The 27,872-nt window shown below is 46.8% G+C and overlaps 3 protein-coding genes across 7 annotated transcripts in view; 1 reads left to right on the forward strand and 2 right to left on the reverse strand.

The window, feature by feature from the left end:
- Positions 1-1,832: 1,832 nt before the first annotated feature.
- TXNL4B (thioredoxin like 4B) lies at positions 1,833-8,639 on the reverse strand. 2 transcript variants are annotated; one of them, XM_053666680.1, is made up of 4 exons: positions 8,387-8,639; positions 5,428-5,597; positions 3,926-4,077; positions 1,833-2,330 (listed from the first exon to the last, which is right to left on the reverse strand). In XM_053666680.1, the coding sequence occupies exons 2-4, from the start codon at positions 5,557-5,559 to the stop codon at positions 2,165-2,167; spliced, it is 450 nt and encodes a 149-aa protein (XP_053522655.1). In that variant the 5' UTR covers positions 5,560-5,597; positions 8,387-8,639; the 3' UTR covers positions 1,833-2,164. The 2 variants fall into 2 exon arrangements, with proteins under 2 accessions (XP_053522655.1, XP_037019839.1); XM_037163944.2 differs by having other exon boundaries at positions 5,428-5,608; positions 8,387-8,638.
- A 169-nt stretch (positions 8,640-8,808) lies between these two features.
- Positions 8,809-26,884, forward strand: DHX38 (DEAH-box helicase 38). 4 transcript variants are annotated; one of them, XM_037163931.2, is made up of 28 exons: positions 8,809-8,931; positions 9,202-9,386; positions 9,859-10,200; positions 10,560-10,747; positions 11,402-11,503; positions 12,044-12,188; positions 12,342-12,460; positions 12,608-12,684; positions 13,182-13,337; positions 13,825-13,986; positions 14,191-14,298; positions 14,628-14,740; positions 16,449-16,586; positions 16,926-17,112; positions 17,254-17,439; positions 17,801-17,941; positions 18,288-18,398; positions 18,489-18,605; positions 18,798-18,905; positions 19,309-19,421; positions 20,309-20,517; positions 20,629-20,783; positions 21,235-21,390; positions 21,487-21,621; positions 21,814-21,939; positions 22,413-22,508; positions 24,925-25,046; positions 26,414-26,884. In XM_037163931.2, exons 3-28 carry the CDS (start codon positions 9,878-9,880, stop codon positions 26,496-26,498), a joined length of 3,678 nt encoding a protein of 1,225 aa, XP_037019826.1. In that variant the 5' UTR covers positions 8,809-8,931; positions 9,202-9,386; positions 9,859-9,877; the 3' UTR covers positions 26,499-26,884. The 4 variants fall into 4 exon arrangements, with proteins under 4 accessions (XP_037019826.1, XP_037019830.1, XP_037019820.1 ...); XM_037163925.2 differs by lacking the exon at positions 8,809-8,931 and adding an exon at positions 8,943-9,060; XM_037163935.2 differs by lacking the exon at positions 9,202-9,386.
- PMFBP1 (polyamine modulated factor 1 binding protein 1) overlaps positions 26,878-27,872 on the reverse strand; it is a 59,482-nt gene continuing 58,487 nt past the window's right edge. The window contains exon 21 of the mRNA XM_053666669.1: positions 26,878-27,858. Within this exon, the coding sequence (XP_053522644.1) occupies positions 27,836-27,858 (23 nt within the window). The 3' untranslated portion in view covers positions 26,878-27,835. The remainder of the gene's footprint in view (positions 27,859-27,872) is intronic.

Genomic DNA, 27,872 nt, shown 5'->3' on the forward strand with positions numbered 1-27,872 from the left:
CATGGAACTGCAGCAGCCATCCCAGGACCCTGAGGCCACCGGCTCTGGCATGGACAATGAATGTGCTGAGAAGGATAAAAAGAACCTGGGTTTCTGATGATGCTATTGAACTACGGAGTTAACTGGATCTGCCTCCCTCCAGACTTCTATGAAGGAATAAAACATCTTCATTGCCTGTTACTGTTAGTGGGAATTTTGGTCACTCATAGCCTGAATCACACAGTTCTTGATATGTCGTAAGTGCTCAGATACCAGCAAAATCTCAGAACTTCCATGCATAAAACTCTTGTAACTTCTTTCCTCTCAGAGACTTAAGGGAATGGTTCTCCAAAGTCCTGATTTATGTTTTGTTCCTATCTTACTTCCCATTTAAGGAAAATAGGAGGGGAAGTGCATTTCAGGGGAGTCCCAGGAAGTGGGAGGCCCCAGGACTTGGAGATGGCAGGGAGTGTTCAGAGAACCAGAGGGCAGCCTCCCCCGGGGGGTGGGCTGGAGGTGCTGCTGAGGAGAAAGGCAGAGAAGACAGGTGAACTGAGAAAATGCTTGAGGTTTTCACATTATTTTTGTCCTGAGTGGTGACCAGAAAACAACTTAATACAATCAGATAATTCAAGAAAACTTAGTGCTTAGGGTACTGCCAGAAGAAAAAGGTGTAACTGTATTGTAAGGTGCTTTTTAAAATGTATTTGCATGAGCCATGTTCGGTGTGGCTCCATTGGCTGGGCACTGTCAAGCAAAGTGAAAGGTTACCGGTTCAGTCCTGGGTGGGGGCCTGTTTGAGATGCAATCCATTGATGTTTCTCTCTTGCATCAGTGCTTCTCTCTGTCTTTCTCTCTCCCTTCCCCTCTTGCAAGTAAATAAATAAATAAATAAAGAAAGAAAGAAAGAAAGAAAGAAAGAAAGAAAGAAAGAAAGAAAAGAGTTCGTGTGATTTTTCAGTTTCTGACTATTATCTTTCACAGATTCTAGAATCTAGGACTAAGTGCCCACTAGCTCTGACCTGCTGAACACTGTCAATGGATCTGGGGCATACAAGCGAGGAAAACCTCACAGCGAAGGCCAGAATCTGGTAAGATGTTGATGGTATCAGGAGGCATTTTACACCATGAGAAAGAGAGGCCATATTTCAGTATGACAAGAAGGTATATTGGTGATGGGTCAGTGTACTGAGAGCAGAAGATAGAAGAGTTCAGTTAGCAAGAGAGCCTGCTGTCTGCACGGGTTCTGGAACCTTTCCTCTGGGAGACCTTTAAGAGCAAGACCCTTACCTTTGTGAAATGGAACACTCAGACGGCTTGCTTGCATTGGCTCCTGTAAAGGCTAGGTCACTTCCAAGTGGGAAAAGCAGCCCCTATTCTTTCTAACAATCCTCCTATCTCTTTCTAGTCATGAGCTTGAAGTCATTTTCTGTCACAGGAAGAGGTGGAACTCTGACTTCTGGGAGAGCTCTGTTCCTGTTTTCTAAGGGTAGTGAATTCTTTTTTTAGCTCAAATTGGATGCTGGATGGTAAAGGTTCAAGTCTCACTTCCTGGGCAGTTTAATAGCATAAAAGCTAGTAACTTTACAAACCAGGACACTGTTTTCAAAGTCTGAGCCAGAAGGTGTGAAAATAAAGCAACATTCCCTACTTTCAGTAGAGAATTATTCATTCTATGAGAAACTGGGATAATTAGGACTACAGTAAGAGAACACGAGGGATATAAATTTGAGCGGAGGGATGGGCAAGGATGAGGTGAGGAAGAGGTGTGTGTGTGTACATATAAGGTAGGAAGTACATAGTTTTGCTCTTTACATTTTACTTATGTATCAAATAAGCATAGTTAAATCAAATTGTATTAGCCAGTGTTTAGGAGAATTCTGTATTATGTTGAGGAACAAGGAAAAGCACAATGCAGAGAAAAGTCAAACAAATCACGCGGGGGAAGTCGATCACGGCTGACCTGGGTGCTGAGGTTTGCAGGGAGAAAACGCAGGCCTCCCGGATCATCACAGCCCCGGCGGGGTCTTCTACTCGGGGCCAGCGTTTTCTGTACAAGTCACACCTCTCCTCCACTGGGACGCTGAGCTTGTCTCCGAAGGAGTCCAGGAAAACAGCACAGCTGCATTCAAATACCATTTCTCGTGATGTGCCTCTTTCTCCAACTTTGACAGTAGTTAATGTGCTAAATGTCTTGATAGAGGAGGTCATATTTGGGGATATTCTTGGGATCAATAGGACTTTGGACAATAAGTTTTCCCCTCATTGCTCCTCGATAAATTACTTCAATCAAATCTATGAAGTCTTGTTTGGTTTTGAAACTTCCCACAAACTTAGTGTGATCTGGAGACCTAGATAGCGTAGAAGAGAGACAACCTTGCTCAGAACTTTTCATAATTACTTGCTGAAGACCTTCAGGATAAACAACATGAATAGTGGCTCTTTTACTTTCTTCTTGTCAGGAGGACACCAGACATAAGGCCCAACATTTATTTCTCCATTTGTGATTACAGGGTGCACTGGACATATGACTAAAACCAGTGCTGTGGGCCACTGGGACAGCATGTAAGCCCTACCACAGACACAAAAAGCTTCTGCTCAAAATGCATTTTAATCACTTCTCAACTTATTACCAAGGAAAATTCCCTGAGTACTTGTATGGGCGTGGTTTGTTTTGTTGTTGTTGTGTTTGACCAGGCGCTGTGCAAAGCTCTGGACATGGTCTGCAAGTTCCAGTCACTTTCACTTTGAGTAGTGGGTATCAATTTTATTTTCTTTTGTTCTTTCTTCTTTATTATTTTGAACATCAAGTATGCTCAATGCAAAAATTTTGTAGACACCCCCCCCAAATCACCACATTTTGATGTGTCTATCCCTCCAATCATATGTATATATGTCTATATGTGTTTTTTCACAATAACTGGAATTATACATACTATTTTGCAGTGTGCTTTTTTCCAACTAACATATATTTCTTTCAAGTTGTTAATCATGCATCTACAACATCAGAGTAAATTGGTACTTAGTATTCCTTTGTGGACATGTAAGTTCTAAGTATTTTGCTTCCTAAACAACGATGAGATAAGTATCCACGGAACCAATTTTGTCCACTTTCAGGATTACTTTCCTTCAGATAAATTCCTGAAAATGCAATTGCTGTGTCAAAAATTTCACACACTTTCAAGGTATAAAATCTTGGTATGTTATGTCATAAATTGGCCTCTGAAAAGATTGCACAAAATACATCAACCATATTATAGGAGAATAAATACTTTTAGAACACTTAAAACACATAATATTTTATACACGTTCGAACTGATAATGACAAAGCAGGTATACAGATCTAGACAAGAGGATATCTCAACTACATAAGAGATAATAAGAATTATGGATTTATTCAAAATAAATATTAAATACTGGGATGCTGACTGGATGCAGTGGAAGGCATTAAAGTAGATTTCATGTTATGTATTCTTGACAGGCTTTGTTGAAGAATAAGTTCAACAAAAGAATAACTTCTTTCCTGGCAGAAGGCAGGGAACTTGGCAAGAGAAAAGCATGTCTTACTTTGCTGAAAGGAGCCCTTCTTTTATAAATGAAATCCACTAGTCTCAAAAGTTAAAGAACAATGACATGTTTTGTTTTAAATGAAATTCCTGGGAAACTTTTAAGAAAATGGTTCTATATTTTGTAGACTAAAGGATGGTTAGTGCTTTACAGCCTGTACCATTCTTTCATACTTTAGTAGGAAATTAAAATTTGCCAGTCATACCAGAACACTCTTTTTGCACCAAGTTTCACATAAAAAAATTAGAGAGTACATCAGTTGAGGAAATGGTACCCATAAAAGACTCACTGCGCAACCACGGCACGCAAACTGGTAAGTTACCAAAACTGCTAAAAAGGAAAATTCCAGACTGTGATAGCTCATGTCAATCCAACTTACCCATAATCCACTTTCATATGTTGCCCATTGAAGAAAAACACAGTAGATGGAATATAACTGATGTCAAAATAGTGTGTATAAACTGGAGTTTGGTCCACATCAACTAGATAAATAGCAGCCATTTTACTCAAGTTAGAAGACGTCTTAGAAAGCTGCAAATGAGGACAGAGATGCAGGTTACAATATGAAAGGTAGCTAATGTTTCCTCTGTGAAATGTTTTAATATTCTGCTTGAAAAAAACTCCTAGGCCAAGTATCTGGTCCGTTTTAGTTCCACATTAGAGATACAGTGTAACCTTATCATTCAGTCTGCAGACTGTTGGGAGGGTTATGAGAGGGCCCTGGATAAACTGTGTGAATATATTACTTCACTTTTTGCTCCATTATTGATTGTACAGTTATTTTTATAAACTTTTTATAGGTTCATAAAATCCATGCTCACGTAAAGCAGAAACAAAACAAATTATCAATATGTACTATAGGTATCAATACTCCCCCGAACCTCTTTCCTTCCAATCCCCACATAAATGATAGTTATACAAAAAACAGCAAATAGTTACATGGCACTTAGTATGTGCTAACTGTCCTCAGTACTTTCCACTTTTAACTCACTTAGTCCTTACAACATTCCTATGGGATATACACTACTGTAGCCTGCATTTGACAGATGAGGAAACCGAGACATGAGGTAATTTGCCCCTGGTCACACAGCTCATAGGCAGTCCAGTTTGGATTTGAACGCAGGCAGCTTGGCTTTACAGTCTGTACTTGACCTGTACTGGTAGTCCTTCCTCCCTACAGCTGAAGGTATAATCCTTTGGCTCTTTTCCCCACAGGGTAACACATCACAACTCACATTTAAGCACAGCAAAGAGGATTCTTACACTCTATCCACCTAGTGGTGTCAGCAATAGAAACAGTGGAAGAGATCTTAGTCTTGGGTTAAGTCTCTTTCCATAATAAACAGAGACAAGAATAAACCTACTCTGTCCCGAGTTGCCCTCCTTATTTAGCAGTGTGAAGATGGGTAATGAAGTCAGAAATTATCATCGGGCACACACTAGAGCAGCATAGTAGTAAAGCATATTTGCAGTCAGAGAAAACGAAGTTCAAATCCCAGCTCTGCAATTTAGTGGTCTGTGCCTATGGGATGTCATCTGACCTTTCCTGCATTCATGTCTCTGCTTCGGCACAATAATAGTGATGAACTCAGTGCTGTGTGCACTGACTAAGATAATGCTCACAGACATTCATTCATAATGTTTCTGGTCTTTCATTGCCTTGTTGGTGAAGTGGAGCTTTGGCAGCTGCTAGTGGGAAGTACATCCAGGACAGATTCAGCACAATTACAGATTTAGGGGTTCGGCTCTTAGTGAAAGTGTACTAACAAATGAACAGCTATATCCTACACTCTGCCTATACTCTTGCACGTACTTTGCAGATGGTGAAGTGAGAATGTATAGATTTGTAATAAAAACCATTTATTTAAAAAATTCACTTACAATATCATCTAGTTGCAGACAGACAGGATCCTCATCTCTCCCAAACCTGAGAACCAACACCTTCTCTGCAGTGCTCTTTATCACCTGGTCGACTTCTTTTTTGCTGGTCAGTTTGGGCAACAGGAAGCTCATCTTGAAATAATCCAAATAGTAATCGCCCACCGTCAGTCCTGAAATAATGCTGCAATGTTTAAAGGCAGATTAGGGGCATGAGTCTTCAATTAAAAATGAATTTAATTTTTTGAGTAGGTAATATGCATGTTTTTCCCCCAGAGAGAAAAAGGATTTCATACAACACTATCAAAATAGTAAAAGGAACACACTCAAAGGCAAGTTAAATCTACCGGTTTAAAAAGAAATGATACAGAAAGGTTTACTGTGAAAAATCTCCCTGTGTCGCCCCTCAGTTGGCTGAGTCCCTATTACTCCATTTCTCCCTACACACCAGGTCACTTTCTTTAGTTTCTCATGTATCTTCCAGAATTTTATTATGTATTCACTAGAAAATACAGATATAAATTCCTGTTTTCTCCCTCTTTTACTTCCCAAATGTCTTTTAGTACCAGTCAGTGTTGCAGCAGAAAAGACATCCTCAAATTTGGTAACTGGGCGACTTCCATTAAGGCAGGTTACAGGAAAAGAGTAGGGTACAGTGCTATACTCTGGGGTGAGTGACAGTGGGGCGCTGTTCCCACCTCTACACCTGAGAAGCCATGGGAGGGAGCAGCAATCAGAACTGTGTGGTAGAAATGGCTGGGTGGAGAAGGCTGCTATATAGGATATCAGACTAGTTAGGGGATTCAGCTACCCCTCTCCCTCCCTCTGATCTCCTGCTAATGCTCCCAATGGCTGACTCCAGCTGGAACCAGAGGGTTAGGGAGCTGCTGAGGTTGGTAAGCCTCCTGGTCCCAGAGCAGGCTAGAGAAGGAGGAAGAATGGATCTAGAAGGGCAAATGACAGATGTCCAGAACATGTACAATGTCTTTACCCACTCTTGTGCACTTTACACGTTTTTACCTAACATATGAAGATCTTCCCATATTTCTATGTAGAAAATTTACATATTCTTTGTCATGGCAGCATACTGTCTCATACATGTACCATACTTTTTAAACAGTCCTTTATTGATAGACATTTGTATTATTATGAGTTCTGTCTTAAAAATTCTTGGTGCGTATCTTACGTACGAGGTGGACCTCATCACATGTCAAACAAATCCATTGAGAGTATAAAAGCCACACACATACACAAAATGATAAAATATTGAGATAGAAAGGGCCTAATCCAACCCCATTTTATGTATTAGTTTGCTTATAATTACACTTCTAGCTACAACAACAGTGGCAAGAATCCAGGCCACGAACTTTCTAGTCCAGTGTTCCTTCTGCTACATACAGTAAGTTCCTGTTTATGTGATGAAGAAACTCTTTGATCAGCCCTGGCTGGCGTGGCTCAGTTGGTTGGAGCATCACTGCATAACTAAAAGGTTATGGGTTTGATCACCGGTCTGGGTGTGTGTGATTCCTGGTACAGATATGTACAGGAGGCAGCCAATCGATGCTTCTCTTTCACAACCAATTGATATTTTCTCGCTCTAAAAAGCACTGAAAAAATGTCCTTGGGTGAGGATAAAGAAAGAAAAAGAAAGCCTCTAATCAAAGAGCTTTATTTTTGCATCCATCCATGAGAGACCCACTGAGATGCTTGATTTTTTACTTCAGTTCCAGAGTTGGCTAATGCTATGAAAAGGCAGGATTTCTTTCTGTGTTTTGGTGATAGTCAAATCTAAAGATATAAATTAATAAAAATTCATACGGGGAATGAAATTGTTCCAGTAATAGGGCATACTTTAAATAGGGAAGCTGATGGCTAGAAGGGGCTTCATCAAATGTGAGTGGCAGGACAAATTACTGATGAAAGGGAAAGTCAAGGAGAAATGGATCTGTCCCAGCACTAGAATTCAAACAGTAACTCCTGTATGTTACTGATAAAGAGGAGGAAGTGAGAGGAGGGCAAAGCTGTCAAAAGGAGTGGTGGGGTAGGGGTGCTAGATAAATGTTGGCAGGAGAGGGACACTGCCACCATACCTAAGAAAATGTCCACAGCAAAGGAAAAAGAGAAGGCCCAAGATAGGTACAAATGGACAATGAAAAGCAAATTAAAAAATACGTTTAAATAAACCATTAAATTGGCAAAGATTAAACAATAGTGGAGAGTATGAATGAAAGGCATTCATAGTCTCTGCTGAAATTTAGAGGGAAAACTTCTTTTGAGAGTAGGATGAAATACTCTAACCAACAATTTTAGTTCTTAGAATAAGTTCTTAGGAAGTAATTAGACACGTGCACAGAAAGTTACATACAAAGGATATTCATCCCATTTATAATGGTAAAAAACTGGAATTAACTTAAATGGCAATTTAATAAGGGATTGGTGAAATAAAAGACAGTACAGTCCTGCCATGCACTATTATACTGTCACTAAATGCTGCGTTAGAGATGAACGTTTATCAGAACTTTTCAGACACCGAAAAGTTCTCACGATAAAGAAAAAAATTATAAAGCAGCGTGCTACTACATTACCGTCTAGGTACAAAACCTAACTGTAATATAAATGTACATGTTCACAAAGAAAAATAACTGGTGTTCACAAACACCATCAATGGCTAATCCTGCGTGTGAACAGACACGTGAGTTTTATTTGCATTGGAGTGCGGGTCTCTATCTTTCCAAAATACTCGATATAGTTGACCCATGAACAACGTTGGAGTCACGGCGCCTAAGGCTCCCGCAGTCCAAAATTCACTTAGAACTTAAGTGGCCGCGGCATACCGGGATTCCCAAACCGTGGATGGGAAATACAGTTCACGCTTGAAAAACACGGGTTCAAACCGCGCGGTTTGAACTGTCCTCGTTCAAGGGTCACTGATAATTTCTGTGTCGGGGAAGGCCATACTTACTTTATCGGTACAAATTGCCTCCCTCTTTCTCTTCAATTTAAGACTGTCGACAACCGCGGTCTCTTCCAGTGAGAACACTGGAAGCTACTTTCTTCCGCCGGAAACGCCACAGGGACTAATCCAAAGCAACCCAGGGGCTGTTGCCTAGCAACCCCGGGGGCAAGGTTGAAGAGACTGTAAAGGAAAACAAAAACGTACAGTGTAGTAGATGACGCAGTTCATCAGCCCAATTGGCTTGTTATTCCGGTCAGTTTACTTCCCCCGGCTCCGACCGGAAGCCTTAGAGTTACTTCCGCCCTTAGTAAAGATGACCGACCTCTTTTCTTTTCTACCCTCCCACCCTCTCAAACTAAAGGCGGGGCCTCGCCTCTTAGGCTGTGATTGGTTGCAACGAAACTCGGAAGTGTCTCTGATGTGAGACCCAGAGGACGACACTCTAGCCTTGAAGGCCTGGTCGCGTTATGTCCCACACTTGGAACCTGAAAGTGGCATTTTCCGGGTTGCTCTCTATGGTTTCTTTGGACGGATAGAAGGGGCCACCCAAGGTATTGTGGGACAATAATGGCAGCTTTCAAGGTGTGGGTTTTAGCTCTCTAAGGCGATCTGGGCGAGGGGTGGCGACGCCGGGGCCCCAGAATTCGGGACAGGAGGTCCCGAGAGTCGGGCTTGGTGAGGTGAGTGTCCCTTCTTTTTTGCTGACCTGCCCTTCACCAATCATGGCGGCTCCAGGCGGCAGATATCGGTCCCTCGCTCACGATCAGGCGCAGCTTTAGAAAAGCTTGTCCCCATTACCCAACTTACCTTACTTACTCTAGGGCTGCTGCGCAGGTCCTGCCGGTCCCGGCTCTTCTCTGTATTCTGGTCAGACCCTGCTGCCAGGCGCGCCCCCATTGACATCCATGGATGCTCCCCCCGCGTCACCCGAATTAGCCCACTTCCAAACGGATAGAGACCAGTAGCGCTCCTTGTGTCTTCTCTGTCATAGCGGCATCTCTACCAGGTGATCTCCTCTACTAGAATGTTGACTCCAGGAGGGCGGAAATTTCTGTCTGTTTTCTTCTTTGTTGTATCCATATTTCCCACTACTGAATAAGTAATTGAAGGAGTAGATCCAGTTTCTTTTTGTTGTTGTTTTTTCGTACTTCATGTAGCTGCTTTGTCATTAATTCTTCTACAGAATCCAGCTCCTTAAGACTTTATTTGTTCATCTCAGCAGGTAATTAAGTCTTGATGTCAGACACCTTGTCCATTGTTTTTGGGATTTTCCTTTGCTGTCTCTAGAATAATGTTTCACTTCCTGTTTTCCTTTAATCAGCTTAAATCTATTTATTCATCAAACGTTTACTTTGGTTGTCACTGAGTACGGCAATCAAAAGGTTAAGTACATTTACAACTACAGTTATTTTGGGATGTAGCAGAGCCAAACCTTTCCACTCTTATGTCCAATACCAAATGGTTTGTCTTCCTTCCAGGGAAACCCCAGAGTCTGTCATGGCGGACACCAATGAGGATACCTCAATACACAGATTGGAAGGCACTGATGGGGACTCTCAGGTTGGTGGTCTTATTTGCAAGACCAAAAGTGCGGCCAGTGAGCAGCATGTCTTCAAGGCCCCTGCTCCCCGCCCTTCATTGCTGGGACTGGACTTGTTGGCTTCCATGAAACGGAAGGAGCGAGAGGAGAAGGACGATGGGGAAGACAAGAAGAAGTCCAGAATCTCTTCGTACAAGGACTGGGAAGAGAGCAAGGACGACCAGAGGGATGCCGAGGAGGACGGCAGTGACCAGTCCGGTCGAAGTATCCGAAAAGACAGGTAAAGGCTTTAGGATGGGTTGACCCAAAGGGAATGAAAATGGAGGCCAGAAAATAATGGTCCATGTGTATCCCTCAGTTTTCCTGTTGGACAGGTAGGCCTTTATGATTTTATCATGACTCTATAATATTGAAGGTAGATAGAATATGGTATTTTCTTCAGATTTGTGGGAACATCCAAAGAAGACCAGTGAGTAGATGATGATGGTTAGAAATGCTTTGGAGTTGTTGCCATACATAATCCTGCAGTACCAGGGGATAGAGTGGAAGAGGACAGGTCATTTGTTTGGCACGGTTGGTAATGGGGCAAGGTTTTTGTCCTATAGAGGGGCCCTTTAACAGTTGCCCTCCCTGTTTCAGACATTATCGATCTGCTCGGGTAGAGACTCCATCCCATCCTGGTGGTGTGAGTGAAGAGTTTTGGGAACGTAGTCGGCAGAGAGAGCGGGAGCGTCGGGAACATGGTGTCTATGCCTCATCCAAAGAAGAAAAGGATCGAAAGAAGGAGAGATCCCGGGATCGAGACTCTGACCGCAAGAGAGACAGAGGTAGATGGCCCAGCATAGTTTCCATAGCCCATTATGCATTTGGGTTGACATGCCAGCCTCTTTTCTGTTGCAGTTTTTACAACACCCATTAAATTAGGGAGCCTTATTTGCATAATGTCATCCTGGCTGGTTTTGACCCTGTTGGGATTAGAAATAGCAGGCAGCTTGAGAACTGTTACTTGCAACATAGCTGCTTTGCTTGAGTGCGTGGTCCTCATTTTATTATGAAACTTCGTGAGAATGGGTAATATGCCTAAGAAACCACAGTTGACAATAGTCTCAGTGACAGAGAAAGGCCAGTGCTATGGAGCAAAGCTAGATGTAAAATCCAATGCTGGCTTTGCTCAGTATTGCTTGAGTTTATTATACACTTATAACTATTAAACAACTACTTACTATAGATTTGTAACTATTCTTTTTTGAATTCTTACAAGAAAATAACTGTTACTGTGAGTTTGAAACTTTCTAGCCAATAACTATTTTTCCCCTTGAAACAATAGGGCTATGTGAGTTTCAGGAGCCCATGGATCGCATTAGAGCAGTGCAGGTTGCACCTGTGAGTGAGTGGGAAGGCCTGTCTTTTCTCTAGGGTGAAGAAGGGTGGCAGTTGGGATGGAACATGTGTTTTCTAAGCTCTGTGTGTACTCTTGACAGATGAGCGGGATAGAAGCAGGCACAGCAGCAGATCGGAGCGGGAAGGAGGGTCAGAGCGCAGTAGGAGAAATGAACCAGAGAGTCCGCGACACCGACCTAAAGGTAGACTGAGTCATTGCTGGTAGTGGTTTGTGAGGGGTCAGGTATATAAAAGGCAGGGTGAGCGTCTTCCATCCTCAGAGGGATTGCTGTGGGCAGAGACAGAATTCTTGATTCCACCATGAACTTCTTGGACTATTTGGTTCTGAGTGGGGTGGGAGGGCCCTGGACCTTTCTATAAAGATGGAAATGTTCCTTCAGGGTGAAAGGTTGGTTTACTGGCCACCTTTCCAAATGGCAGGAAAGAATAGGGAGCTGGGGATCAGAAAAAAGATTTAATAAAAAGACTTATTTATATTTAAAGCGTTGTATTTACAGAGACAAACTAGATATTCCTTGAAGTGTTATAAACACAGATGAAAACTGGACTGTTAAAATGCAGATATCTTTAAAAATTGTCAGAACCATCTTACCAATTACAAATAGGTACAAAGATTATAAATAGTAAAATAAACTTGGGAAATTGACTTTTGGCTAATAGTTTTAGGGCTAAATTCTGGTTAAATGAGATGTTTCCTATAGACGTGTCTTTTGTGGCCCCAGATGCAGCCACCCCTTCAAGGTCTACCTGGGAGGAAGAGGACAACTATGGCTCCTCAAGGCGCTCACAGTGGGAATCACCCTCCCCTACGCCTTCCTATCGGGATTCTGAGCGGAGCCATCGGCTGTCCAGTCGAGATCGGGATAGGTAATGTTCTGGGCCGAGCACCTAGTTTCCCTGGGTGGGTGACATGGGTGGATGGAATGAGGGCAAAGGGATCTGGGCTGGGAGAGCCCAGGTGGCAGCTGGGAAACATGCCTCAGCTTAGTGACTAGTGCTGCTGGTCATACTATTTCCCAGGTCTGTGAGGAGCAGGTACTCAGATGACACACCTTTGCCAACACCATCCTACAAATACAACGAGTGGGCTGATGACAGAAGACACCTAGGGTCCACTCCACGTTTGTCCAGGGGCCGAGGTAAGGTGGTATGGGAGTGGGGGGCAGGAAAGCAGTGCCGCTCATCCTGGTCAGGCTGAGCAAAGCTGTGCTTCGGAGCCTGCTGTTGGTGGCCACTGGGGATAAGCTGGGGTTGTGTGGTCTGACCTGCTATGCGTTCTCCTTCAGCAAGACGTGAGGATGGTGAAGAAGGAATTTCATTTGATACAGAAGAGGAGCGGCAGCAATGGGAAGATGACCAGAGGGTAAAAACTTTATGTCTGTAAGGGACTGAATGAAAGATGGTGGCCATCCATTGATGAATGGGTGACACGATGTGTCAGAGCACAAGGGACAGGAGTGACACTCTAGTGGAATTGGACTTTGATGGCAGTTTCAGGGAAGCTGAACCCTTTCCAGTCCCAAAGCTCTGGAATCTCTCTCCAAAGCCACAGGCTCAGTGACACACTTCTCACCTAGTGCAGGTCAGACCTGACTTTCCTAGTTATGTGTTGGTGCCACCATGTGGTAAACCTAAGAAGTGCTGCCATGATGAGCTGCCATTGAAAGTCTTAAATATAAGTCTGTTACTGTAGTTCTCTAGATGGCTCATCTCAGAGCTGGGTAGCCTCCTGTGCCTCTCGCAAAGGCTGCTCCATTGCACTAGCGACTTCTTACCAAATATCTCCACCCCTTCTGGCCATGTCTGGTGCATAAACTTGATTTGTTCCTTGTTCCCTTTGCTTTGTCTCCTGCACTGTAGCAAGCTGACCGGGATTGGTACATGATGGATGAAGGATATGATGAGTTCCACAATCCCCTGGCCTACTCCTCCGAGGACTATGTGAGGAGGCGGGAGCAGCATCTGCATAAACAGAAGCAGAAGCGCATTTCAGCTCAGCGGAGACAGATCAATGAGGTAATGCTGCTGCCTGTAGTAGTTGGAGCAGATTCAGCTGGAGCTGGGGGCATGTGGGAGATGCAGCAGGCCACGTGCATGCACTGACAGCACAGTGTGTCTCCCCATTACTGAAGTGCCAGATACTGCTGCGACTCTGGAGGTAGAGGAGGGGCGGCTGTGCAAGTTTTCAGTAACTTAAAAAAAACCCAAAACAAAACCCAACTTGGAACTTCTCTCTTTGTAGTACTTCCTTGAAGGGTGCTGGGCACTGCACCATTTGTGTGTCCCTGTAGAGGTTGTAACAGGTATGAATTGCTGCTGCTTGGAAACAGCAATGCAGGCGATTTAGGACTCTTCTAAGGAGCTACAGGGTCGAGAGGCCTGTGACATCCCTGCGGCCCCCATGGCCTTTCTGTCAGGGCTTGATGCATGAACTTGCTTGGTGACCTTTCAGGATGACTTTTTGGTTTCATTCTGAGAGTGGCCTCTCATTGTGTCCTTACAGGATAACGAGCGCTGGGAGACCAACCGCATGCTCACCAGTGGCGTGGTCCACCGGCTAGAGGTGGATGAGGACTTTGAAGAGGATAGTGCAGCCAAGGTGCATCTGATGGTGCACAACCTGGTGCCTCCCTTCCTGGACGGGCGCATTGTCTTCACCAAGCAGGTGAGGTTCCTCTGTGTCCCAAGAGAAGAAAGTTTGGAAAGGCCTGAAGTGGAAATGGAGAGCAAGAAAGAAAGGGAAGGGGGAAGGTGCCCCCCATCATGATAGGGTAGCCACTCCTTTCATTTACTAGGGCTTTTGGGAAATGGACCTTCTTGTTGAGATTAGAGCTCAGTTGGAATTTCCCTTTCCCTCAACTTCCTGCAGCCAGAGCCTGTGATTCCAGTCAAGGATGCCACTTCTGACCTGGCCATCATTGCTCGAAAAGGCAGTCAAACGGTGCGGAAGCACAGGGAGCAAAAGGAACGCAAGAAGGTTGGTTTCTTGTCGCCTGGGGCTGGGGAGTCTCTGTATATATTTTTCTTTTTAAAAATCTTACTACACCTCATAGGTAGGGTTCGCATTAGAAGCTAGAGGACACTCAGAGCATGAACCAGCTCTTGGAGGAGGGCATTGCCTTCCTCCACCAGGGCCTCAGTGAGGACAGCCACAGGGCCTGGTGCTTTGGGAGCCTACGGTTGAAGACAGAATGCCTTGCGGGAATTTAGCACCGTTGCTAGATGAAGTCTGTAAAATGGGGTCGGGTTTCCTGAACACGGTTGTGTCATGGGATGGAGCAGACTTACTTTTCTTGTCTTTTTCAGGCTCAGCACAAACATTGGGAACTTGCTGGAACCAAACTGGGAGATATAATGGGTGTCAAAAAAGAGGAAGAGCCGGATAAAGCACTGACAGAAGACGGTAAAGTGGACTATAGGTAGGTTTCCTGGCCAGCAGTCTTGGGCTCCAAAGACTGGGGCCCTCCAGGGCCCTTGTGGTGGAACTGATAAAATTCGTGGCTCGGGTAGGAAAGTGACATCACTTTGAATCTTCTGGTTTCCTCTGGCCCATTCCTCCTGGCGTCTCTCTTCTGCCATCTTCAGCTGTCCCTAGATATTGTTCCTACTACGATTGTAGGAGTTTCCTCTGTGCCAGGCAGTGTTGAACACCTCATGTATACTTGCTCATTGAATCCTCACTACCGTTCCGTGAGATGGGTGCTGTTATTCCCAATTCAGTGAGGAGAATGAGGTGTAGGGAGGTTAACTTGTTTGAGGTCACCCAGCTGGTAAACCGTAGGGCAGGGATTAGACCCAGACAGTCTAGTTAGGAGCCTGCCCTCAGCCACTCTGCTAAGGTGCCTTTCAGTATGGGAAGGTGGGCTTTGCACCCTTGTGATTTCAGTTCAGCATAAGGAAGAATTATTTTTAACAGTTTTGAAAATAGAAAGGTTTGTCTTATCAGGTAGTGACTTGAGAAGTGACATTGGTATCTAAGCCAAAGTCGGGTCAGTGCTTATTGGGATTCCCACGACGGATAGGAGTCTGGACTCGTGTCTCTCTCTCTCTTTTTTTTTAAATTTATATTTTATTATTTATTTTTAAAGAGAGGGGACAGGAAGGAGAAAGAGTGGAAGAGAAACATCAATGTGTGGTTGCCTCTCATGTGTCCCCCACTGGGGACCTGGCCCACAACCCAGGCATGTGCCCTGACTGGGAATCGAACCAGCGACCCTTTGCTTCACAGGCCTGTGCTCAATCCACTGAGCTATACCAGCCAGGGCATGGGCTTGCGTGTCTTGTGAAACTCATCCTTTGAACACTCTAAAGCCCTCTTGCACTGTCATCTGATTATTCTCTGTACCCTTGTGAGAAGTGTTCCAAGTGAGAAGTTGGTACTGTTGATCAGCTCTGGTTAATCTCTAGAACATTTAATCCCTTAGATGTTAATAGTTAGCTGACCAGGAGTGACTGGGAAATGGGAAGTTTGACAGAGCACGGGTGGGTTTGACAGAGAAGAGTCTTGGCAGAGGGGAAGGGGAAGGTTTTGTGGACTCGTGTTGCACTGGGCTGGTACCTTCCTGCTGTGGAGTCTTGGGAAGACTACATAGTACTTTCGAGGCTTGGGATGTGTATATGTGTCAGATATTTGAGTGTTTTTAGAAATAGGTGAATATTATATCTGACCATTCTCACAATTCTTTGAAAACGCAGCCTTACTGACAGCACTGTCCTGTCAAGATGAGGGAGGAGGTCTGTCCTTGGTCACGCCTTTGCAACCACGATTCTTCTTTGTAGCCTTTTAAGTGTTGTGCTGAAATCGCTCAAGGGTTTTGGGTATAAGGTGATTTCAGCTCATCTTCTGGCTGAAGAAGACAAATCAGAGAATTTGCCCACTTGTTAATCCATAACACCTCTGAGTCCTATTTAACTGTTTGGGTATTTGGTGTGTTGTAGGTGGTGGGTTCTCGCACAGCAGTTCCCCCTTGGGGTGGAGGAGGCGAGAAGCATCCCAGATCACCTAGGGTCTTGAAGATTTACGGTTGAAGTAGTTCTCATTATGGGGTAAAGAGAAGGGCAGCAGCCCAGTCAGGAAGGAAAATGTGGGAAATCGTGCAGGGTGCTTAATCTGCTGTGTGTTCTCAGGACAGAGCAGAAGTTTGCAAATCACATGAAGAAAAAGAGTGAAGCCAGCAGTGAATTCGCAAAAAAGAAGTCAATTCTGGAGCAGAGGCAGTACCTGCCCATCTTCGCTGTGCAGCAGGAACTACTCACTATTATTAGGTAACCCTACTCCAGGGCTCGGGAGTTCCAGTACTGAATGGGGTGCCCCCTCTGTCTCCTGTGTTTACTTGTTAGCTCTTTTCCTTTTGGGCGTTACGTCTGATGGAGAAGAGAAAGTAAGCAAGATGGCATTGTTTTGTTATCATTCATTTGTTTAAACCTCAACATCTTCTAGACGCGTGGTTTCTTGGAACAGGGCTGTTTTCCCAGGGAAATTCTCTCTGGCAAGCATGCTCCTTGGACAGGCAGACATGGGGATAGGAGGTAGCAGTGTCTTCTTGGAGGCTGATGTGGTCTTCCCCTCCGGCTGATTTGCCCTTTGCCTTCTCTCCCTTGTAGAGATAACAGCATCGTGATCGTGGTTGGGGAGACAGGGAGTGGTAAGACCACTCAGCTCACCCAGTACTTGCATGAAGACGGTTATACAGACTACGGGATGATTGGGTGCACCCAGCCCCGGCGTGTGGCGGCCATGTCGGTGGCCAAGAGGGTCAGCGAAGAGATGGGGGGAAACCTTGGTGAGGAGGTGAGTGGGTGAGGGCTGAGCCGTGGTTATTACGTGGTAGCTTCTGTCTATTTGGGCTGATCTGTTAAGGGCTAGACCCAGCATGGGTCTAGTGGCAGGCTGGTACTATAGCTTCTGAGCCGTCACTCTTACAACCTCCAGGTGGGTTATGCCATCCGCTTCGAAGACTGCACTTCGGAAAACACCTTGATCAAATACATGACTGATGGGATCCTGCTCCGAGAGTCCCTCCGGGAGGCAGACCTGGATCACTACAGCGCCATCATCATGGATGAGGCACACGAGCGCTCCCTCAACACCGACGTGCTCTTCGGGCTGCTCCGGGAGGTGAGGGCTGTGGGGTCCGGGTTCTCTGTGTCAGTAGTTAGTGATCAGCGTGCTCCAGGTGGGCTGGGGTCTGTCTTGGGGAACCTGACGAGGTCTCTGTCAGGCCAGAGTGTCCCGAGGCCCCCAGGTTGCTGGGTTCAGACATGGTATTGTAGTTTACTCTGTTCTTGCTCAGCTAAGTGACTCATGGTTCTCTTGGATGTGGCTACATGGGTTCAGTCTTCAGGATTGTTCTGCATCTGTGTGCCAGTTTGGCAGCTTTGGCTTCTCTTTTACACGGAAGTAATGTTGATGAGACTAGAGGACAGAAGCCAAGGGTCCCAAACTTGTGAGGAAGCCTCTGACTGACCTCTTCTCTTAGGTGGTGGCTCGGCGCTCAGACCTGAAGCTCATTGTCACATCGGCCACTATGGATGCAGATAAATTTGCTGCCTTTTTTGGGAATGTTCCCATCTTCCACATCCCTGGTCGTACCTTCCCTGTTGACATCCTCTTCAGCAAGGTACTGGGACCTCCTTGTTTTGAACTGACCCAAAGCTCTAATGAGAAGTTGGAGGGCGCAGGATAGAGTACTGAGTTGGGAAAGGTGTTGTGGGTTCCATGAGGCAGATGGGGCAGCCTGTAGCTCCTGGGCTCACAGCCAGAGGAGTGCGTTCTGTGTATGTTTTGTTTTATTGTTTCTTTGGAGTGGACCAGGGAGATTAGTTAAGCGTGTGTACGGGTGTGGCAATCCTAAAAGTCTGTTTCTAGCCCCAGACTAGTGACTGGGTCACTGGCTCCCAGAGAGGTGCCTGGCCTGCATTTCCCTCAACGCTTTCCTCTGATGGTGTCCCCGGCTGGTGTTGCAGACCCCACAGGAGGATTACGTGGAGGCCGCAGTGAAGCAGTCCTTGCAGGTGCACCTGTCAGGGGCCCCTGGGGACATCCTCATCTTCATGCCTGGCCAGGAGGACATAGAGGTGCGTGCTTTGGTCGTGACCATGATGAAAGGGTGTATCCTGTGTGTGATAGTTTGGGACTCGAGTGTCTCACAGTTACTGTGTCCTCAGGTGACCTCAGACCAGATCGTGGAACATCTGGAAGAGCTAGAGAATGCACCTGCCTTGGCTGTGCTGCCCATCTACTCCCAGCTGCCTTCTGACCTTCAGGCCAAAATCTTCCAGAAGGTGTGACAGCAAGAATGTCTGTTCTGGGCCCTCACCTTTGGGTCCTTCTGGGTTCTCCCAAAGGGGGGCAAGAGAGAGGAGGAGTTACTTTTCTGGCAGGGGTGGGTGTACACTTTCCTTTTGGTGGTGGTGGGGTCTTAGCTACCTGAAGGCCTACAGCTTTCCCTCCCTGTACTTCCTGCCCGGCTGCAGGCTCCGGATGGCGTTCGGAAGTGTATTGTTGCTACCAACATTGCTGAGACATCTCTGACTGTTGACGGCATCATGTTTGTTATCGATTCTGGTTATTGCAAATTAAAGGTAAGAAAAGACACAGGTGCCAGGGCCCTGGGACCCAGACCTGTGTTGGGTGGGAAGCAGGACCTGGTTCCTGGGCCCTCCAACAAGGGATTCACATGAACGTGGTGCTGGTTTGAGAGACTAACATTTATTGAATTCTGAACTTGCTATGTGCTTGATTCATTTAATCCTTGTGGTTACTTGATGAGGGAGACAATTTAAAAAAATCAATAGAGATCACGGAGCTGGTGTTTCTGGGGAAGTTTCTTGAGGTTCCTGGCTCCAGAAGGATGGCTGCCTGTATCGCTAAGACACTTTGCTCTGCAGTATGTAGCAGCCAGGGTTTGTCTTTGTCTCAAGGCTGCCTCCCTTTTCCTTTTTCCTGTACTCTGTCCTTAGTCAGTTCTTTGCTGCCCCCTCCCAGGTCTTCAACCCCAGGATTGGCATGGATGCTCTGCAGATCTACCCCATCAGCCAGGCCAATGCCAACCAGAGGTCTGGGCGAGCCGGCAGGACGGGCCCAGGTCAGTGTTTCAGGTAGGAACCCTGTGCCAGCCTGCTTCCAGGGGCGGCGCTGGGATAGCCGAGTGGGGGGCCTGGGCTGGGGCGGCCGGGATTGGACCTCGATCCAGCAGAGGTATTCTGGCCCAGGGGCTGCTCTGCAAGTGGGGACCGATGGTGAGGGTGCCATTTGCTGGCCGTCTCATCATATGCCACTGAGTGGAAGAAGCCTTTCCAGGCAGCTCTGAGGTCTGAGCGGTTTGAGGTTTTAGGCAGGCCCACGTTGAACGTACATGCAGTAGACGGCCAATAATTACAGCATCTTTTCCTTCAGAGGATAAAGCTGAACAAATTATACCACCGGTTCTTTTTTACATCTCCAATTACTCTTTTTTTTGTTCTGGTTTTCAAGAATATGTATTCACTATAGAAATCCAGAAAATATAGAAAAATATTAAGAAAATAAAACCCAGTTACAATTGTGGTCCCAGGCTTGTTGGTTCCAGAAATTAAACAATCATGTAGGATACTCTAACAGAAGGGTAAACTGGCTGGACTGAGTTTTTTTTAAACAATTTTTTACTTATTTTATTTTTTTAAATTTTAATTGTTGTTCAAGTACAGTTTTCTGCCCTTTACCCCATCCCAGCTCACTCCCCCAGCCCTTCCCACCTTCCTCTTGTCTCTGCTCCTCCCTTGTTATTGTCCATGTGTCATTTATACTAGTTCCTTGGACTGAGTTTTGAATAGGTGGAAATTTGCAATTCATAGAGGAGGTAAGGGAAGAAATGAGAAATTCTCCTACCTGTGGCTTCCATCTGTCCTGGCTGTGCGGGGTGCATGAGCAGTGAGAAGCTGAGATGGTGTTGTTCCGTGGGCAGTGTGGTGGTAGGTGCAGTAGGACTCGGTCTTCTCCTCGGCAGGCTCTACACCCAGAGCGCCTATAAGAATGAGCTCCTGACCACCACGGTGCCGGAGATCCAGAGGACCAACCTGGCCAACGTGGTGCTGCTGCTCAAGTCCCTGGGGGTGCAGGACCTGCTGCAGTTCCACTTCATGGACCCGCCCCCGGAGGACAACATGCTCAACTCCATGTATCAGCTCTGGATCCTTGGAGCCCTGGACAACACAGGTGCTGCAGCCCCGGGAGCCGGGCAGGGCCTTGTGAGCTCTGGCTGCTGGGTTCTCTCCCTGTACATTGCACTGCGTTCACTGAGTATCTGCATTTGCTCCCCTCTCCTAGGCGGTCTGACTTCAACTGGGCGGCTGATGGTGGAGTTCCCGCTGGACCCAGCCCTGTCCAAGATGCTCATTGTATCATGTGACATGGGCTGCAGCTCTGAGATCCTGCTCATTGTGTCCATGCTCTCTGTCCCAGCCATCTTCTACAGGCCCAAGGTGGGGAGATGGTGTCCAGCTCTCCTTTCTTCCCAGAAGTCTCAGGGGGAGTTACGAAAGGGCTCAAGAAAGATTAGAGGGGGCAGTAGTTTTTCTCCATATTTTAAAAATGAAATGGAGGGATAGGAGTCATAGTTTCTAAAGAACAGGTTTGCTGTTTTCAATTAAGCAGGTTGGGGCTGGGGTAGGGGGACGTGATGGGCTCCATCGGTGCTGCTCAGGGAGTGTTTTGAAAATGTGCAAGAGCAATTTTTGTCTTCTAGTACGGTTGTACCTGAACTCTCACATATTAGGATATTTTATTATGAACTGTTGTCCTTCTCATATTGTTAGAGCACTGTATCGATGTGTTTGAAGTTCTGCGTGTGGGTCGGTGACAGTGTGAGAACCTCCAGCCTTTTCTCAGGGAGCCTGGGCTCCCCTGTGTTTAGAGGTCCCTTTTCCCTCCTAGGGCCGAGAGGAGGAGAGTGATCAAATCCGGGAGAAGTTTGCTGTCCCTGAGAGTGATCATTTGACCTACCTGAATGTTTACCTGCAGTGGAAAAACAACAATTACTCTACCATCTGGTGTAATGATCATTTTATCCATGCCAAAGCCATGCGGAAGGTAGGGGCAGTGGCCCAGAAAAGTGGGATGTTGGGATGAGGGGAGGAAGGTATGGGAAGGAGGGCTGCATCCTTGCCTGCCTGTGTCCTGCTCTAGGTCCGGGAGGTGCGGGCGCAGCTCAAGGACATCATGGTGCAGCAGAGGATGAGCCTGGCCTCATGTGGCACCGACTGGGACATCGTCAGAAAGTGTATCTGTGCTGCCTATTTCCACCAGGCGGCAAAGCTCAAGGTGAGCCCATTGGAGCTGTGGCCCTTTCCTGGCCTGATATTTGTACACGGGCAGAGTTATTTCTTTCTCATCGTACAGTTCTGCAGATCTGGGCTTCCCCACGAGTTTTTCAAGATAGTATTAAAGGGACGGGGTAGCTGCACAACTGAGCAGCGTGTTCCTGATGGGCCACCTGTGGTATCTCTTCCCTAGGGAATCGGGGAGTATGTGAATATCCGGACGGGGATGCCCTGCCATTTGCACCCCACCAGCTCCCTTTTTGGAATGGGCTACACTCCAGACTACATAGTGTACCACGAGTTGGTCATGACCACCAAGGTGAGTCTTTTTCAAGGTGACTTGTGTGACATAGGCCCACATGGCTGGGCCAGGCCCCTTCACAGCCTTCTGGGGTGAGATCTGACTTTGGCAGCTTGAGACCATGTGCTTGGAGGGGAGTGGAGGAAGGTTTTCAGTTGAGGGTTTGGGGAAACTTTAGAGTTAACCTGTAAGTCACAGTGGTCTTGGCTGTGCCAGCAGGAGTCTCCTACTTCCTGCCTGGGACAAGCAGCCCCTTTTGATGTTATTCAAATGGTTTTCTAAGGTAGGGCATTTTCTTAAAAATGGAGAAATTTTGGTGGGAGGAGGATTAAAATTCCAGTCTCTGAGGCTTTTCCCAGCTTTTTTCAGCCTCGGGGGGCTGGGAGGTAGGGCCCCTCCACATATCTCCTAATTGTGGAGCCACCCTGGGGGGGACAGCTTGAAGCTGTGGCCCTTCTGTGACCACCACCTTGTGGCCCTTCTGCCTGCAGGAGTACATGCAGTGTGTGACTGCTGTGGACGGAGAGTGGCTGGCGGAGCTGGGCCCCATGTTCTACAGCGTGAAACAGGCAGGAAAGTCTCGGCAGGTAAGGGCTCTGCGCTTTTTATGAAGGTTCTGTTTGCCTCTGGGATGCATTTCCCCTCAGCCTGGTACTGAAGACACATCATCATCTGACCCCTCTTACTCTCTCAGTCATAGTGACTGTGATCTACCAGGCTGGTCTGTCCTATTTCCCCATACCCACTGCCTTTTTTAAAAAGTGTCATTAAAAAGTCCAAATGTTCATAAGAATGGAAAAAAAACAGTATAATGAGCTACCCTGAATTCATCACCCAGCCTCCATAATTATCAACATTCTGCCAGTTTTGTTGTGATTACTCCCAGCCCCCTCCAAACATCCATTTTTTCCTCTGAATATTTTATTTAATTGTATTTTTGTATTTTTAGAGAGAATGTACTAAAAATGCTTTCTTCTGCCCCTCATGATGTGTTTTTATTACTGTCTCTTACATATACTCACTGGCTAACCCAAGCCTCGAGGTACCTCTGGTTTCCCTTGCCTCCGTGGCTGCCTCTTTCTCCTCCTTTCAGAGCCCCTGGCTGGTCTTAGGACAGGCTATGGAGGGCCAGTTCCTGCTGTGGGCATGGGAGCCTTTGACCTGGTGGAGGGCACAGCTTCCTGGGCAGCCACTGAGGTCTCTTGCAAGAAACTGGATGCTTGGGAGCTCGGAGAAACTGCTCCAGAGCTCACATTCCCTCATTATATGTGTGTGTGTGTTGGGATAAGCTTGAGGCATCCAGGAGGCATCTAAGTGGGGGATGCACTCACTGTCTCTCTTGCAGTTGTGTTCTGGTGGGTTCTGGTTTCCTCAGCATTGGGCCTCCAGGATTTTGGCCTGCTTTTGCAAGTCAGCTTGGGTAGGGGGATGGTTCTGGAAGGATGAGCTGGGCCAGCCACTCATTGCTGATAGGTAGGCTGAGGTGGCATTTTCACAATGGGATGTGCAGGGGCACTGAGTGCTGGGCAGTCCTTGGGGAGGAAGAGGTTAGGGAGCAGAGGAGCTGTGGGCCTGCCCTTCAGCCCCAGAGTGAAGGAAGGGCAGGCTCCACATGGGATTTGCCAGCAGGGCCGAGGGCAGGAAGAGAGCAGAGGCCATTTGGGGGCCTGCAGGGTGGTGGCTGTGGAGATAGCTGGTGGCGAGGGCTCAGGTGCCTCGAGGGTCAGTGGGCCTTTTCCCTGAAATATTTTAAAGCATATCTCAGACACCATGTTTTTTCCATCCCTCAATACCTAACTTTGTGTTTTTAAAAGGACTTTAAACGTAAAAATACTACCTCCATGCTATTATCACTTAACAGAATTCATCCTTAGTGTCACCTAAGGCTCTAGTCTTCATTCAGATTTCCCCTTTTATCTCAAAGATAACTTTGTATAATTCATTTGCTTGAATTAGGATCCAAACATTGAAATTTGTTGTTATACGTGTTACGTTTTTTATTCTAGAGCAGGGTCTGCCCCCACCACTTTTTATGGTATTGATTTATTGCAGAAACCAGGTCATTTATCTTGTAGAGCAGCAGTCCCCGACCTTCGTGGCACCAGGGACCAGTTTCATGGAAGACAGTTCTTCCATGGCCCAGGGTAGGGGGGATGGTTTCGCAGTGATTCAAGCTCATTACATTTAGGCTCACCTCCTTTTGTGTGGCCTGGTTCCTAATAGGCCTGGACCAGTACTGGTCCGCGGCCCGTAGGTTGGGGACCCCTGTTGTAGAATGTTCCATGTTCTATTTTGGGCTGATTGGTTCCTTGAGGGGTTTAACGAGTGCCTCTCTTCCGTGTACTTTCTGTGAACTAGTAATTAATCTAAAGCCTTGATTAGATTCAGGTTCAGCTGTTCTGGACAAGGATGCACAAATGCAGGTGAACTTCCTTTCAGATCCTTTCAGAAGGGCTGGTGGTCCCACTGATGCCGCTGCTGAACTTGCCCAGTGGTTCCGCCTGATTCCTCCATTATAAATTCTCTACCTGCTGCCCCATCTCTTCATGGCCTTGAGTCCACCGATGGCCACCATCCAGAGCCATTATGTAGGGCTGCAGAATGTTGTGGGGCTTTTGCTTTCCCCCTTCTCAGCATAGTCCTCCCCACACTGGGCCTGCACACCTTTCGTCTGAGCGTTTCAGCCAATTGTTACGTCTTCCCTATTTCCTTACTTTATGGAGCATTTATGAACTTTATAAGAAAAACATAAGTACTTACTGGATTGAATGGAGTGCTGAGGCATGACAGGGTTGGGACTGAGTCATCCAGTGTCTATTTTGAACCTGTGAGAAAAGATTCAAGGCCCTGGCCGTAGTGCTGGGGCAGGGAGCAGTGTGGGGCTGCCTCTGGGAGCTGGTGTGGTTTACATAGTACCTGGCTTACAGCAGGGAGATGGGTACAGACAAGGTCTTTGTACCCACCGGTCCCCAGTGGCCCACAGTAGCTCTCTCCCTTCTGTAGGAGAATCGCCGACGGGCCAAAGAGGAAGCCTCTGCCATGGAGGAAGAGATGGCGCTGGCCGAGGAGCAGCTGCGAGCCCGGCGGCAGGAGCAGGAAAAGCGCAGCCCCCTAGGCAGTGTCAGGTAAGTTTTGACCTTGGGACCTGGGCTGGGAGAGAGTCTCCCTGGAAGCTCCAGGGACCAGCTTGATGGATCCACTAGGCCCTGATCCAGGGTTGTATTTTAAGTTGAATGTGTAGAGGTGTTGGTGACAAAAGTTGATGATGATCACATGTGGAGACATGGAGGAGTTCCGGATGCACTTTCAGGGGGTGATAATCTGCAAGCCCTGGTCACTGTCCATTGTGTCGTATCTGGGGCCTAAGGTGGGCTGGAGTAACAGAGTAAGTCTCACAGCTTTACTGACAAGCCAGGGCTTGGAAAGCACAGTGGCGACGGGAGGAGGGCCTTAGACTTCTGCGTCTGTGCTGGTGCCTGAGTTAAGTCAGTCTTCACAGTGAAGGGCACAGTCTTCTGCAAGACTGCCCTCACTTCAGACACCAGCTGCACGCTGGGGGATACGCAGGGTCACCCCTCACCTCTGACCAACTTTTTACAGATTGGGGACCCCTGCAGACTTCCTTAGGTTTCATAATTTGCTAGAACTCCTCACAGAATTCAGGGAAGTATGTACTTCTGATTACTGTTTTATTATAGCAAAAAGATACAAATTGGAACCAGCTGAAGGGAGAGATGCATAGCGTGAGGTCTTGGAGGGAGCCGAATGCAAAGCTTCCATTGTCCTCAGGGCCGTTTTAACCTCCTGACACGGTGTGTACGCACAGAGTATCGCCAGCAGGGAATCTCACCCGAGCATCTGTGCCCGGAGTTTTATTGGGGTTTCATATGTAGGCACATACATAGCTTGAGCCAGCACCCATGTGGTCGACTCAGTCTCCAGTCCCCTTTCCCTCCCCAGATCAAAGCACAGCCCTCTAATCACATGGTCGGTTTTTCTAGCCTGATGGCCCCTAGTCCTTAATCATCTTATTAGCATAAACTATCAGATGTGGTACAAGCTTCCCCCACATCCCTGCCTTCCTGCCATGTATCAGAGACACTCCAATTCATTAGGAAATCCCAAGGGTTTAGAGATTACTTCCCAGGAACTGGGAATGAAGGCCAGCCAGAGACTCAGATGCAGCTGGAGTGGCAGCCTGGTGAGGTGGATGGGAGGTTACCTCCACAGCTCACCTAGGGGATATGAAAGGAGTCGTTAAATAATCTATCTTGCATCATTCCTTAGTGGATATCAGAATGAGGTAACATTCTGCTCCCACTCACAAGTGGGGAAGGAAGGGGGAGTGGAAATGTGCTGGAGAAGCCCCTTCAGCCCCAAAGCCTGCTCACATACCAGCTGGACACTGTGAGGCCTCAGGCTCCTGGTCCTGCTGTGTATGTTGGGTGGAGTGAGCAGCAGTGATTCCTAACCCCTCCTTCTGTGTCTCCAGGTCTACAAAGATCTACACTCCTGGTCGAAAGGAGCAAGGGGAGCCCATGACTCCTCGCCGCACACCAGCCCGCTTTGGGCTGTGAGCAGAGGCTATACCGGCAGAGCGTGGGAGTCAGGTATTGAGTGACAGGAGCACCCTTGGCCTGCTGACAAAACCTTTTCATCTCTGTGCTTTCATCTGTGTGCATCACCGCCCCTGCGGGAACTGCTGAGGGCAGGGCTCTGCCAGGGAGGAAGCAGGAGTTCCTCAATGCAGGTTCAGGGCCACAGAGCAGCTGAGAAGCTGCTAGAGGTGGCTGGACTCATTGCAGCCAAATAAACTGTCCCCAGGACGCTGATGTATAAATGACTTGGCCATTGACTATGTTTTTTAACATTCTTGTGTAAAGCAGCAAAACGTACCTAGAGGGAATTGTAATTTGGTTATAATTCAGGATTTGGAAATAAATTTATTATTTGTAAAATGTTACTGCCTGACTGTTCTTTTTCCTTTACTACCCTAACTCACACGGTGGGCAGGACTACAAACTGACTTTACTTGGGTGGATCCTGCTGGAATTGTGGCTCATCCTGTTTCTGTTCTCCAGGCAGTGGTGGCCTCTTAGACGAGGGATTGGCAAGGTGGGGCACAGCTGACAGGGAAGAGAGTGGCCCGGGCCACCAGCACCCAGCTCTGTGTGCCAAGCTGTTCCTAAGGATGGCGGGTGGCTGGGAAGGGAGGGAGGTGAGCCAGTATGTACCCTCTGCCCCTCCTCAGGGGTTGCTGCTCTTTTGCCCAGAATGGCAAAAGTTTTGACTCTGCATGTGTCAGGTTTGTGTATTCATGGAAAATAGTGTAAATTGTTGTTTACCGATTTTCATATAAAAGATGATTCTTAGGCCAGAATCCCAGTCTTTTGTTAAGCGGTCTTTTAAGTCTGCCGTGGTAACTATTTGGTCCTTTGTGTCACTCATAGTCCTTATTTTGTGATTCCCTAGGGTTGGACTTCTGCCAGGTGTGCTGGTTACAAGGTTCAGTGTTGGGGCTGCGTCACCTACAGGCTTGGGGCTAAGAAGCACCTGGATACTAGCCAGCGCTCAGCAAGAGCCCTCTGGGGCCAGGCTCACACTGCTGACTTAGTTCCACACGCTCCCTCACTCTCTTCTGGGGATTTGAATTTCCATCTGTTGTAACTCAACATAAGTTCAATTTTAAGTATAACTCAACATTTAAGTTCAATTTTAAGTCAGTTTTATGGGTGAGTTTGGAAGTCAGGCTTTACCAGCTAGCACGAGCTATACCTCTACTTCCATTCTTTTTACCTCTAACCGCCTTTATTGGAAATGCAGGTGGAAACTGACTTCTCTTGGCTCCAGAGTGAAGAGAGAGCTTCTGGCTGTTTGCCTGGGAAGGCTTCTATCTTGGCCCTGAGTTGAAGGGCTAGCAGAAGTTGTCTACCTGCTCTGTGGAGAGAAGT

Source organism: Artibeus jamaicensis, unplaced genomic scaffold (assembly GCF_021234435.1).
Source record: "Artibeus jamaicensis isolate MK-2021 breed Jamaican fruit bat unplaced genomic scaffold, CSHL_Jam_final contig_464, whole genome shotgun sequence".
NCBI classification, from domain to species: Eukaryota; Metazoa; Chordata; class Mammalia; order Chiroptera; family Phyllostomidae; genus Artibeus; species Artibeus jamaicensis.